Below are 14,954 nucleotides of genomic sequence, written 5' to 3' on the forward strand. Positions count from 1 at the left end.
TTAAGCCATAGACATCAATTAGTTATTGCAAAAGCTATTTCAAAGGAGCTATGAACAAACACTGCCTGGGAGTTTCTGTTCTGCCAGCCGAGTCACATAGAATGTTACAGATAAACCTTGTAATGTTTAGAGTTTCCTGCAGACCCCTTGTTGGAGACAAATTTCCTCAGTGTCTTCATATCAGTCCCAGGTTGGAGTAAACTTTGCATTTCGATATGGTTTCTTTGGATGCAGTTATGTCACACAAACAAAGGTCTCTCAGGGCAGAAATATCCACTTCATATCAGACATTATGTAGTAAGTAATTTGCCTCCTCCCACCATCTCTTCATCCTCACAGCGAACATGCCCTGCATGAGTTTTGAATGCTTACTCACTTGTGATTTGCTCTTTTGTGGTGATTCTGTGGTACAACCTGTGATTGGGTTTGAATTGGTGTTTTCTTCTCCTTTTTGAATCACTTGTCTTATTACAATGAATCAGTTAATTGCTGTATTCATGGAAATGCTACAAACTGGAAATGTATTTCCAAATTTGGTTTAATGAACCGACGAGTGATGACATGTCAAATGTGGCACGTGAAACACTGTGTGTGAGTTGGTGTTTGTGCCTTGTGTCCAGCCCCAGTCCATGGCAGAGGTCCTGGCTAAGAAAGAGGAGCTGGCTGACCGCTTGGAGCAGGCCAATGAGGAGGCCATTGCCAGTGCCATAGCCGAGGAGGAGCAGCTAACCAGAGAGATTCAGGCTGAGAACAATGAACTGGAGACGGATAATGAAAGTGACTTCTCTGTAAGACAGCTCATGCATCTCATATGTACTTTATCATAACCTTTGATATGGTAAACAGATTTTCGATTTGAGTCAACCTTGCAGCACTATGAACACTACTTTTTACATTTACAGGCCAGCATTGGCAGTGGAGGCTGTGGACTGAATATTGACTGGAGTGATATGCTGGCTGATTACGAAGGTACTGCATGACTTTAGATCTCATTAACCACTGGGTTTTCTCTCTCAGTAATGCCATTAATGTCATTTTAGTGAGTCGCCTGCCCATAACTTCTTTTGTCCGTCGTCAATGCAGCTCGTGAGGCGTTGCGTCAGAGCACGTCGTGGGGGGACATCGTGGAGGAGGAGCCTTCCCGCCCCCCTGGACACGGGATACACATGCACGAGAAATTATCTTCTCCGTCACGCAAAAGGTAAGTGAGCTTAGCGCTCTTTGTGTGTCATTTTTCAGGAACCATTTACTCAGTTACACCCTGCTGACATTTGTGAGCACCTAGCACAACCAGCTGTTCTACTTGACCAGTTAGGCATTAAGTTAGCTCAAGGGCACATTGATGGCAGTGGGGTTTTTTAACCCATTGAATACGGGAACGCATGTCTGTCATTTTAGATTTCTTTGGCTATTCCAAAATAGCAGATATACGAGCTCATCGCGGCACCAAGTGCTGTGCTATGAGCTTGTAGATAGGCTTTTTTTTAATTGTGAAATCAAAAAATGACAGAGATGCGTCCCCGGATTGAATGGGTTAAGCAGGGGAGAAGGTTACTCACCCCTTAGTTTCACAGCCTGTATTCTACCATGGATTAAAACTGGCCACCTTACAAAAGACCCTACTGTTCATTGCTTTTAGGCTTGTATTGCCACCTGCAGCATCCTGTGTCAGAGTCCACACTGGCTCATTGTGTGTTGGCGACGGCGATGAGGAAGCAGAAGCAGATGTAATGGTTTGTTTCCGTGTCTTGTTGGCAGGACCATCGCAGAGTCTAAGAAGAAACACGAAGAGAAGCAACTGAAGGCTCAACAGCTGAGGGACAAGCTGAGGGAGGAGAAGACGCACAAACTGCAGAAGCTCCTGGAGAGGGTGAGTGGAGGGAAAGCACCCTTGGAAGAAAACCCATGCCGGCCTGAGCCCAGCCTGGCTCACGAGGAGAGGTTCTGTCAGCGCACTGCCAGATAGAATCACTAAATATCATAGCCCCCCGCCCCCGCTCTCGTCCAGGCCAGCTGGCCACAGACACTAGTGTGAGAGCCCCCAGGCCAAAGTCAACAGTCTTTCATGAAGTTTGTTTTTGTTCTCCGGGCCCTGGTGAGATGAGTGAGTCTGAGAATAAATCAGGATTAACCACATAAATACATGAAGTGCTGTGTACTCTTATTAATCCCCATGTGGACGCGCTGGAGAGGATAACAACAGACTGGATCAAGGAACTGTAGTCGTTCTCTCCTCGCAAGATTGTACCTTGAGTTTAAACGAGCTGACCTAGTGCTTTTTTTTCCTAAACCCTTCGTCTCCCGTGTCTTATTTTTTTCTGTGTGTGTGTGGTTTGCAGGAGAAGGAGGTGCGGAAATGGAAGGAGGAGTTGCTGGATCAGCGTCGGAGGATGATGGAGGAGAAGCTGTTGCACGCGGAGTTCAAGCGGGAGCTGCAGCTCCAGGCCATCGTGAAGAAAGCCCAAGAGGAGGACAATAAGGTACATTTAGAGTAGAGGCCGGGCTTCCCCTAGCCTAGAGCACAGTGCTTCTCCTGGACCGCTTGTAGATTATCTATTGTAGATTATCTATTTTCGACGAGTGTCACCGTCGTACAACAAGTATTAATTAAGCATAACCGATGAGGAATTTAAATCTACTACTTTACGGTGGTACTTTCTTAATTTAAACTTAAGTGTTAAAATACATCGATACATGGTGACTCAAAAGTCCATGTCGAGGACTGTGAACGTTTCAGTTCTACTAATTCTAGCTACATTTTTTGCCCATGTGAATGTGTTCAGAATGCCAACACCCAAGGTTTCCTGGCCCTGCTTCCATCATATTGCCTATATTCACAGAGAAAATAAGGGTGATGTCAAATTTGGTGCTGTTGGGAAGAGAAGTCTGCCACAACACTGACTCACAGTCATTGTTTTCATGCTGCTTTCTTTATCTGCAGTTGGAGCCTATTTTGCAAGAACATTTTCAAAATAGCCCAAAACAAATAGATGTGTGGAAATCATGTGCTGTTGGAAGCTTTCAAAACTGCTCAAAGAAGTCTGCAGAATTTTAGCATTTTCAATATTGGCTCTTATTCTGTCTCAGGGTTGTGGAGAGGGACCTCAATGATGTTGGCTAAAGGCTTTGATCCTTAAAGACAACCAAACATGTTTGTGATTGTTTTATTTCATATTACGTTATTTTCATCATGTTTTCAAGTTCAGTTGTACTCTTGTAAGCAGGAACACACTGTTTACGAAGGCACTGTCTCTCCGCAGAAGTCATCGAGGGTAGTGGAAGTAGTCGCCGGTCCTAAATAAAGTAGAACCACATTGTCCTGAGTTAGATTCCTGGCCCAGAATCTGTTATGCATGTAGTTCCTCCTAATCACTTTACTGTGTTTCTACTCTGTCACAATAAAGCAAAATAAAGCCTCAAAAAAGTACCAACGTTCCTTAATATCAGCGATAAGCAGATATTCAGAGGGTTTTTACCCCATGGCTCTGCAGAAGGCTAGCTGTTTATAACAGTGTCAGTGTGTGTGTGTGTATGTATGTTGTTAGTATATTATGTAGTAGCCACATTTAGGCTCATATACATTCCCTTCCATATACTGCACACATGTTTTGTTTTGGCACCGCCTCTCTACTGTACGTCACAACGGCTGAAGCGTCCACTTGGAGGCATGGCGTGGAGTGGTTCGGGAGTCATCATTAAAAAGTACACACAGAGGCCACAACTCAACTGAAGATTCAGAAGATAAGGGGCGGATGGATAGCGCTGTCCTACTGTGCCTTGTAGTTTTGGGGGGTTGAGAAGAGTGGAGCTTCGCGTACTAGGAAAGTTCTTGACTGTCCCTCCGTAGTGATATCCAGTGTCGGTGACGTGCAGAGACTAATACATAAACCAATAAAAACCCTACGGGAGAAAAAAAAACAGAAAAATAACATAAAGGTCCCCGCAACTGAACTTTGATATATTCAGCACCTCGCTCCAGCTGTGGTGGGCCAACGACAGGTGGACATATGGGGTTGTTGGCGTGGTGGGGACGGTGCCGTTTTGTGTTGGTTGCACATGCTTACACTCACACACACACATTTCAGGTCAGTGTAGCTCTTATCTTTGTTATCCAGCGAGCCGATAGGGCTAACCCGTGTCTGTCTGTCCGTCTGTTTTTTCACATATATTTTATACTTTTTGATATTTAACTTTAATTTTAGAATGGAAGTCAATGGGACTCAATGGCTGTAACCTTGCACAATACGTCATAGATAAGTCATGGTTAGGCAGATTCTTAACGTACCTTATAGCCTTATTTATTATTGCTGCTATCTGTGCCCTTGTCTGTGCAGGTGAATGAAATAGCGTTCATCAACACCCTGGAAGCGCAGAATAAGAGGCACGATGTCCTGGCCAAGCTCAATGAGTATGAGCAGCGTCTCAACGAGCTGCAGGAGGAGAGACAGAGGAGACAGGAGGAGAAGCAAGCCAGAGACGGGGCTGTACAGGTACCCTCACTTGGGCCTCCTCCTCACTGCGTAATGTGCATAATATCAGTTTGTCAACAGGTAACTCTTGACACTAAGCACATTTCCCTTCTTTCCTCTACTCCCCACAGGAGCGCAAGCGGGCTCTGGAGGCGGAGCGGCAGGCGAGGGTGGAGGAGCTGTTGACGAAGAGAAAGGAGCAGGAGGCCCGCATTGAACAGCAGAGGCAGGAAAAAGAGCGGGCGAGGGAAGACGCGGCAAGGGAACGGGCCAGGTGGGGGAATCAGAATAACTTTTTGTCAACACATGGCGTGGTTGTTTTCTCATAGTGCATGTTAGACATCAACCGTGTCAACAGTTGACAAGATTTTTTTAAGGCATGGCTGAAGGCTTAACCGTCTAGAACAGGGTTAGTCTGTCTTTCTGTCTGTATGTAAGTACAGTATGTATGTCTGTCGCCTCAAAAGTAGACTAAATATACGTCACAAAACTATCATCAACTCCAGCCATGAAAGCCTGAAATGCCTGAAGAGCATGAAAGTTGGGCCGTAGTTGAAAATCTATGCATGTAAAAGAAAAAACTATTTATCACACCAACATTGTTCTTGTGAAGCACTTTTGTTCTTATTGCTAAAAGAAGATTTCCATTTGACCAGATGGTCAAGGCATTAGACCGTCACAACACATACACGTGCACACAAGCTGCAAGCCTGTATGGTGCATTTCTGCCACTGACCACTGCATTGCAGCCTCCTTCACAAACTTCATACATAGTACATTAACTTATTATTGATTGCTAAAGACTGAACAAGGAGGCCAGGCTGTTATTAAACTATATGGCAAGACAAATTAAAACTCGAAACAAAAAGGTTAATAGGGTCACCTTTATACAGTCTGCACATGACTATTGTAAGAATCCAACGTTATGTGAATGTAACGCTTGTCTCGACAAATAGATGAGAGACACAGACCAGGCGTCGCATGGAGTTCGTACAGTAAGTGTGTTTTCACAGCTCTCGTCTATACTTTCCTCAGAGATCGGGAGGAACGCCTGGCCGCTCTGAGCGCTGCTCAGCAGGAGGCCATGGAGGAGCTGCAGAAAAAAATCCAGACGAAGGCACGTGAACGCTGCGCCACTAACGCCGGTTAAATATGCATGCCAGCAGTTGTCCGTTTCCCCCTGTGACCGTCCTGTCTGGCTCCTTCCCCTCCAGCATGACGAAAGCAGCCGTCGACACATGGAGCAGATGGAGCAGAGGAAAGAGAAGGCCGCTGAGCTCAGCAGTGGCAGACATGCCAACACCGACTACGCCCCCAAACTGACACCGTACGAGCGCAAGAAGCACTGTTCGCTGTGTAATGTCGTGGTACGTACAGTATAGGCTAAGACACCGCTGCTCAGTTTCTAGTGAGCTGCAACCCGTCTGTTTACCTTCCCGTGACCTTGGCTCAGACACTGACGGCGTAAAAAAAAAAGTTTTTATCGCCATATTCGTCAAAGTAGTGATTCCACTCTACTATTAATAAATGCACCATTTATACCAAGCATTTATGTTTTCATACAGCGTGGAGAACACCTTGCCTTGGCATGTTGCATGACTTTCTAATTGGCTTATTCCATTATCAAGTCGATGTTCACCTTTTACTCCATTATCTCACTTCCACAAGCTTAATTTGTGGGTCTCGCTGGTTTACGTAGACATGAGGGAAGAAGATACATAGACACCGGTGGCTGCAGCAAAGTGTCCGTGGGCATCTCTATGCTTTATTGGCAGGCTCCATGCATACAAAAATGCTGACTGGAAGGTGATTCAGAGGATTTTTGGGAAGAGAGCACATTTAAACGAGGATTTAACTGCATTGATTAAACATGAACTCCGGGATAAATCTCTGAGATTTACGTCTGGCCTTGATGATGCTGCCTTTTCTCTCTCTCTCTCTCTCTCTCTCTCTCTCTTCTCTCTCTCTCTCTCTAGTGACAGGCAACAAATCCACAGGCAAACACATTTATCTGTGATGAGACAACGGTCATGGCTGCAAGGGTGACTGACGCCCGATTTATACTTGGTTGCGTGCCGGTGTCGCACACCGAAAATAGCAGATCTACAAGCTCACTGCGTGTCACAGAGTGAGGTGTTGTGAGCTTGTAGATCAAATAGCAAATAAGTATAACTCCGGCTTGAGACTTCTTGAGGCTCATAAGCGACATCAGATAAAGAGGAGGATGGAGGGGGTGATAGAGGGAATCTTGTTAAAATGTCAGATGACCTTGGCCAGCGTCTGACACCAGAGATCATGGATGGGTCAGCAGCAGCAAGCACTCTATTTAATGACATTAAACACAGGCCATCTGACAGTGGGCTTTGTTCCAACACTGCGAGAACAACATTGTTGCCTGATCCACACCTGCCTCCACTTGTGGCCATTCCCAAACTCCCCTTTGCACCCCTTGGTATTTGTCTATGGGGCGTCCAGTTTTTTCCCCCCCACAGGTTAATCTGACTCTTAAGTCGGCAGTGAAGTGTAATAATTCAGGGCCCGTGAGGTATCTCAGTTTAAAATTCCATGTAGAGGGTGGGATATGCGTAACAGAAATATTGACCATTTTGGTCAATATAAATATATCAAGTAAATACTATAAATAAATATTTCTCTTCAACAACAACAAGCTTCTAGGTTGCTGTTGGCCTGAATGGTAAAATAAAAAACTAATTTTATTAGCAACTAATATCTTTGTCATGGATGAAATACTTCCCGTGTAACAACTTATTTTGACACACAAGTGGTTGAATGGATAAATTAAATCTTTCATTTCCAAGCACTAGAGTCCTCCAGTATAATTGTCAGCTACTCTGTGACCTAGCGTAAAGGGCAGGGGGGTGGGGGGTCAGGTTGTGTCCCTGTAGCATATTGTTTCACCAGCCTCCCCGGGGACTCCACTGCACTGACCCCTTCCTGCCCATGTCTTCATTGTGTCCTCAGCAGTGACCCCTGACTGCTGTGTTTGCATTCGCAGATCACCTCTGAGGTGCACCTGTTCAGCCACACCAAGGGCAAGAGGCACCAACAGGCCGTCCGCGACAGTAGCAGCATCCAGGGACGGGAGCTCTCCGATGAGGAAGTGGTGCGTAAACCCCCCCACCCCCAACACACACACACACACACACACACACACACACACACACACACACACTCACACACACAACCATCCCAAGCACAAAGCTAACAACATCCATTTACCCCGCAAAGGTATACTACGCTGACGTGCGTCTGAAGAGACGGGTGAGAGATGGTGATCGTCTTTTATGACGGGGGGTCATTATTATTGTTTATGTGTCCCCTCATATATTGCGATGGCTCTCTCCCTTGCTTTGTGAGATTATAAATGAGCCCTGAAATGTACACAGTTAGGGTTCAGCGCTTTCGGTGGAGGGGGTGACATCACCCCTCTTGTCTCTGGGCTGTTTTGTCTCCAAGTGCTTTTCCATGGGAAGGCGGCTCGTTAAAGCAAGGTAACCTCTCGGGCTGCAATATGAGATTGGCTTTTCAGCGTTGCTCTTTGTGAGGCTGACAACTGTTGGTGCTATATGCGCCACCTTTGGCCCTTGCACCTCCTTCATTCACAGCTTTTTTTTTTCCTGCTGGGAATAATTGATACCCTCTCCTTCGCCTCCTCTAAATCATTTCCTTTCCCAAATGCGGGTAATTTTTTTTCCCGCCTGTTTGACAGTATGATAAACATAGCAGTGGGAAGAAGCAATTCACCAACATGGAGCTATAAACAGTTCACCATGCACGTACTTGCAGCAAATACCCTTGCAGTGTATTCCTCTCAGTTATCGCTGATGGGTAGCCAATGCTTTTTTCTTGTTTTTTTTCTCGGCTCGTCCTGTACATTCTAATCAATGTAGGTTCTTGTCTAATCATGCATCCAATTCACTCTAAATGTTTAATTTCACAGAGACGATTGCATACATGCTATGCAGTACAGTATCTACAGTGTTTATTAGGATATTTCAGGTTTGTTACACATTCTAATTTACAGACTTTTCAAATAATTTGAAAATGGCAAAACTCACAGCGAATTGGGATGCGACACGTGTGCTTCTAGATCGGCTGTTTTCACTTTTTTTGTTTTTCGTTTTTCATGTGAACGCTCATTTTAGTGTTTAGCGTTTAATTCGTTTAATTCATGCAACTGGTGTAAAAGAGTTGGTGACATTATTTTGTGTACAAGCTCCAAACATTTGCAGTTTGAAGGAAGAGCTTGAATGGAGAAAGAAAGAATAGAGAAGAAAAGAACAAGGAAAATAATAGGAAGCTACAGAGTCAAGTCAAATATACAATTCAGAAGGCAGAAATGGTTCCAATGTAGGTAGGAAACATATTCAGCGAATATAGCAGCAGGTACAAAATCACAGTTTCATGTGCATGGTTGAATTGGCATGATGAAAAAAAGCAATATGAAGATATTGAATCACCATCCCTTGTGCATGATTTCAACTGTAATTGTATACATAACTGATAGTGTTAGTGCAGCAGCAGAGAGTGCAGACATAGTCATGTATACATAACTGCCTACTATTTTCCAGACTGCTGCTCCATAACTCTTACTGCAATGAAAGATTTTTAATTAAAATGAAGATGGTTGGCTGAACCGAGCAGGGGTCACTCCATAGCTTCTCAGAGGAAGCGGGCTCCAGATGCCCCGCACCTTCATATTTAGTCATTTTCTCTCATTCGGAGGGACTTGCGCATTAAATTGAGAACACAATGATTATCAACAGGGTTCGATCGATGTGTATGGAGGGAACACTCAGACACGCCATCGCTCTCTTTACATTCATTTAGTAGTTGTCGTCTGTCCTGGTTTAATTTGATGTAGGTGATCTCCAGGAGCCCTGGCTCTTGACACGTGGGATTTATTTATCATTCACCTTTTGACATGGAAGCTCAGAAACCCCCCTTCGTGCTGACAGTCTAGACCCAAGGACAGGGCTCATCCCCGCCCGCTAGCGGTGGTGGACACTCTCGGCCAGCAGAGGGATCACTAGGCTGTGTAGAAGGAACAGGACGGGGCTCTGGGCGACCAGGGCTGACCTCCCAGAAAGCCACCGACTGGTCCTAAAGGTCTTGTTGTTGAAACCACCCCTGATGGCTTCTAGCTGAGAACTGTGTTGAAATATCGAGAGGGCCAGCTGAACCTGCATAGCCCTGTGCCTGCCCGCCCGCCCGCCTGCCAGGCTGTTTTGAGAAACGGTTGTTGTCTAGATATAGGAACGAAGCCACTGTTCTCTGATATCACACAGGACAGCCGTTCTATTAAAAGAGCCCAGGGGAAGAACACAGGGTCAGGAGATACGTTAGGATCATTCTTATGTGTGACTTTTTTCTTCTCCTCTTTTTTTTTGTCTTCCTCCAAAGTTTCAGTTTAACATTTCGTGGGGTATTATTTGACACATCTTGAATGTCGCTGATAGCCATCAATTCCACCCCACCCCCTACCCAAAACTGTTGTGGCGATGGTAACTCGATATAGGGTAGCATCACATTTTACCAAGTAGCCAACATGAAATACAGCTGTCTGTCTCACACCAAATGGAAAGCCTACCTCTTGGGCCTTTTGTGTGTGACAAAAGAAGTACTGGGTGAACATATCACTTAGATTTTGCCCGTGTGTAAGTAGGCTTTCAGCTCTGCTTCGTGTGTGTGTGTGTGTGTGTGTGTGTGTGTGTGTGTGTGTGTGTGTGTGTGTGTGTGTGTGTGTGTGTGTGTGTGTGTGTGTGTGTGTGTGTGTGTGTGTGTGTGTGTGTGTGTGTGTGTGTGTGTGTGTGTGTGTGTGTGTGTGTGTGTGTGTGTGTGTGTGTGTGTGTGTGTAAGAGAGATATGTTTAGAGAGGTATTGTATTACTCTCCCCACAGTCAGTCTGTGGTACACTAGTGGGGCCTTCAGGCACTGTCTCGCTGCTCTTTTGTTCTAACGGTTCAGGTACGACACCTGTCCGTCATCCAGTCACATCGTCTGAAACAGCCACTACTCCGCACCATCTCCGCTGAGCCGAGCTCTGGATCTGTTAACCCATTTAGACCCTGAGGCCCATTCTAAAAACGCCCTCTAAATCCTGACCTAAGTTTTTTGAAAAAATATGTATTAAAAAATTACAAAAGGTTTATGTTGCTATATACTGTACATAACAACAACAACAACAACCCCAAAAGGGATTCCTGGATTGAAAGGTATAGTTACGTATAGGTGTTCCCGGTCTAAACGGGTTAAGATGACACACATTGAGGTCATCATACAGTAGCATCCACGTGACAGTGTTTTGATGTATCTTAACCCATTAATACCTGGAACGCATCTGTGTCACTTAAGAATTCTTTGGCTATTCAAAAATAGCAGATCTACAAGCTCATAGCGCGGCACCGAGTGCCGCGCTACGAGCTTGCAGATCTGCTATTTTTGAAAAATCGCGAAAAAATATTTTTCATATTTTTTTCAAAAAACTGTTAGGATTTAGATTTTTTTTAAAGAATCGCCTCAGGTCTTAATGGGTTAAGGCCTGATACTTCACCAGTGTATTTGTCAGCTGATTGGAGATGCTACTTAAATAATCCCATTAAGTGAGGTGGTGGGGTGGTCGGGGGGGGGGGGGGGGGGGTCAGGCAGGCCGGCAGACCAGAGCACTGGATAGCCTCTCAGAGAGATTACTGAACAGCTGCCTCCCATGCAGGGGCCAGCTACGGTCATGACCGAGCCCCGCAGTGTCAGGTAGTACAGGGCAGAGGACTGCTCTGAAACATCCTGAATATCAATTTAACAAAAAAAAATGGCTCCAACACATTCACTGCCAGGGGCTTTCTACTAGCATTTTTAAGCATTCTGACTCATTTTTCAAGAACCACAGAATATTTATCTCCAGTATGATCGATCCCCTGATGGTTGCTAATCACGGAGGGTTTCACTGTGCTTAAGTGAAGAAAAAAAAATGTCATCGTGACCTCCAGTTCTCTTGTTTTACTCAGTTGAAAATGGCATGTTTGGCCAAAAATACATAGTAAATCACTGGAGCCGAAATACAGGATTTTAAAGTAATAAGTTAACCAGGAAGTGAATGGAGCAGTAAATCTTCGGATCACGTTATCTTGGGTTCTGGACTTTTTTCCCCCCCAAAAAATTAAGGAAAAAAATTAAATGACGGACATATCCATCAATGGCGGTGAACGGGTGGATTTTAAATGACGGAGATGTCCGTCAATGGCAGTGAATGTGTTAACTGCATGTTTCTGTAGGAGGCCAGCCATCTAGAAATGGGTCTGTCTGTGAGTCTGTGGCTGTGTGTTCTCTCACTGATCAGTGCCAAATGTCTTGGGCACACTGCCAGCAGGGTCAAGGAAGTAACGCCCGCATTTCTTTTCAAATCACATATACTGTATAGTATATGTTTTTGAAATACTTAACTTCAATTTTATATTGGAGGAATTCAATTGCGGTCCATTGGGGCTGAAACCTTGCCCAAGTATTGAGTGACTGAAGTCATACGTCTATGATACGTCATCGACTGACCGCATGAAGTCCCAGATCCGCATGGAAGCCACGCCGTTATTAGACCCTGTCTTGTTTACTCTCTGAGTTAAATTGTACACACTTTGAGGGAAACTCAATACTCTTGCAATGTTGCTGTGGCCTTTTTCCCTTTTGCCTCCAATTGTATTCTGTATCAAGCTCTGAGGGGAAACAAGTCCTCCTTCAAATAAGCAACTCATTTGTCACCATGCAGATGATAAATTGAGCTATATTGAAATTGATAAATCAAAATGACAAAGGAGACAGAAGAATCGCTGCAGATTCCACTTGGAGAATATAACTCCTTGACTGGGTAGAAGGACACCTGTCTTTCAGCGGTTTCTCTCCCTGAATCCAGGGAAGCAGGTGCACCGCCTACACTTGTGACCAAAGGGTATGACATCACACACACACACACACACACACACCCCCCCACACACACACACACACACACACACACACACACACACACACACACACACACACACACACACACACACACACACACACACACACACACACACACACACACACACACACACACACAGGTTAGACTGCTGAATGGAAGACCCTTTATCTGCCCGGCCATCCTGTCCTCTGGGGTGCCGGATGACAGGATAATTGGGTAATTGGTTACTCGCACATACATCATGTCGTCCAAATTGGGTTACATCCTTCTCTCTCTCACTCCGTGTCTGGGTGGAAATATCAGAATCATGTGACACCGCTCACACTTACTGTCCCTCAGCATGTCTGTGGGCATGTAGCTTCAAAGCGCACCGAGCACTAGAGGTGCTCTGGTAATTGCAGGATATAATGGCAGCACTGGGAGGGCTAGATCTACTGTACACAGCACACAATGGATACACACCTGCTGTTACAATGAACAACCTTTTTACTCAGCAGCCGTTGGGATTTTGTGTTATTCCCATGGTCAATGTAGACATGAATTGCTATAGGCAGGTTTGGTGATTGATTACTTGCACCGGGAAGTTCTTCTCTTGGCGAGTTATCTTGGTGCATCTCATTGGTATTCTGGTCTACTATCTGGCTTTCACCGCAAAGAGCACAATTCAGGCATAAAAGGATCCCCCAGTCATTTTTTTTAAAAACCACTGGATCTTTAAAATCTGCATTCTGGTGCAACCTATCTGCCAGGCTTATCATCTAATATTGTGGCAGATCTATTTAATTTGGCCACCGACTCTGTTTTCAGATGAGTAGCCAGAGAAAAACATTTTTGTAATTTTTTTATTCAAGCAGACTGTGTCTGTATGCTGTCAGTCTTGTGTGCTGTAAGGTCCCTCAGCTGCTCACCTCCTGGAGGAGGTGTTGAGAGAGTACAGTTCTACTGCTACTGTCCCTGTCCCACATGATGCAAACTGCAGCCCTTCCCCACCTCATTATTATGTGCTGCACACTGAATGTTCCTTTGGTGCTGTCGGGCAGAATGTCCAAAATATAAACTTTTCAGGAAATGAAAAAAACAAACATGTTTTTAGAACGACACAATACTGCCTCAAAGTTGGTATGGTGACTTTATACATTGTCAGATACTTGAATGTGTCCTTATATTATCACCACTTTACCCAAATACAGCTCAAGTGGAGTTTTTGACCATTGCCCACTGCCAGCGATTTTTCAGATTTTCTTACGTTTTCAAGTAGTCACAGAATATTTATCTCCAGTATGATCGATCCCCTGATGGTTGCTCATCACGGAGGGTATCACTGTGCTTCCGCAAAAAAAAGAAAATGTCATCGTGACCTCCCGTTCGTTTATATACGCCGTTAAAAATAACATATTTCGGCAGAAATACATAGTAAAAAAAAAGAGCCGAGATAGAGACTTTTTAAGTAATAAGTTAACCAGGAAGTGGATAGGAGTCTAAATCTTCAAAAAATGATATCTCCTGGTTCTGTGGGCCGAATTAAAGAAAGAAAAAAAAACGTCCAAAAAGTCGTTTTAGTCGTTCTTGGCAGTCTGGGCCTATGGGAAAAAAGTAGTTTTAGTCGTTTTTGGCAGTGAATGAGTTAATGTGAAGCTTTTTCCCCGTCTGACTTCGTCATTCCAATCAATGATGGAAAAAACAACTATCTCCAAAGTTGGAGCTAGATGGTTTGACCGTTTTGAGGATCCAATTGAGTTAGGAGGTTTAGTCAGAAGCGCTTTTTAATACTTTTCATTGGTTCAATATTTGTCAAACCCACACACAGACGTAAACAGTCCCATTTAGGGCGGGAACCCCTATTTGTAACTATACCTTTCAAGACGGGAACCCCTTTTGGAGTTCTTGTTGCTATGTACAGTATATAACATAATAGTTTTGAATAAATATTTGATTTTTTTCAGAAAACTTAGGTCAGGATTTAGAAGGCGTTTTTCAAAACGACCTCAGGTCAAAATGGGTTATATAAAAATCGTTTTTGTGATGTATTTATTATTTTCTGTTTCAGGAGCATCTGTCGTTGAGGAAATACATTGTGGATATCGTAACAGACGGCTCCGTCTCTTCAGAGAGCGTGAAGGACGGAGAGGAGAGGCAGAAGGCGAGGAAGAAGGCGAAGAAACTCCGTGCCAGGATGAACTCCAGGTAATTTGATACCTTTGAGATCCTTATTCCATCTCCTGTGTTCCTCTCTCTTTCCCTCCTCCACCACCACCCCCCCCCCATCTCTCTCACTCCGTGTCACTGTTCCGCAAGTACAGAGGACTAGACTGTGCCAGGGACTTTGTCTTATTTTATGAGTGACAAGGAGATGGGAAGCAGATGTTGTGTGTGTTCCTGCTGTCTACAGCGCAGCACTGATGAGCTTAATTTATGACCACTTTGTGTGATTGGGGAGCAAAACTGGGGATCGATCTGTGAGCCCGGGCTTTCACCTGTTAAGAGCTCTCCCCCAAATTACTGCCACGGCA

At 44.6% G+C, this 14,954-nt stretch overlaps 1 protein-coding gene across 3 annotated transcripts in view; it reads left to right on the plus strand.

The window, feature by feature from the left end:
• Window positions 1-14,954, plus strand: part of scaper (S-phase cyclin A-associated protein in the ER) — an 84,590-nt gene that overhangs the window by 23,334 nt on the left and 46,302 nt on the right. For all 3 annotated transcript variants that reach the window (XM_080436985.1, XM_080436986.1, XM_080436987.1), the window contains 11 exons: window positions 621-788; window positions 903-969; window positions 1,084-1,201; window positions 1,759-1,870; window positions 2,340-2,480; window positions 4,335-4,490; window positions 4,601-4,743; window positions 5,505-5,586; window positions 5,684-5,836; window positions 7,486-7,593; window positions 14,492-14,628. In XM_080436985.1, the coding sequence (XP_080293111.1) occupies window positions 621-788; window positions 903-969; window positions 1,084-1,201; window positions 1,759-1,870; window positions 2,340-2,480; window positions 4,335-4,490; window positions 4,601-4,743; window positions 5,505-5,586; window positions 5,684-5,836; window positions 7,486-7,593; window positions 14,492-14,628 (1,385 nt within the window). The remainder of the gene's footprint in view (window positions 1-620; window positions 789-902; window positions 970-1,083; window positions 1,202-1,758; window positions 1,871-2,339; window positions 2,481-4,334; window positions 4,491-4,600; window positions 4,744-5,504; window positions 5,587-5,683; window positions 5,837-7,485; window positions 7,594-14,491; window positions 14,629-14,954) is intronic.

Source organism: Gymnoscopelus braueri (genome assembly GCF_963280865.1).
Source record: "Gymnoscopelus braueri genome assembly, chromosome: 9".
Lineage (NCBI taxonomy): Eukaryota > Metazoa > Chordata > Actinopteri > Myctophiformes > Myctophidae > Gymnoscopelus > Gymnoscopelus braueri.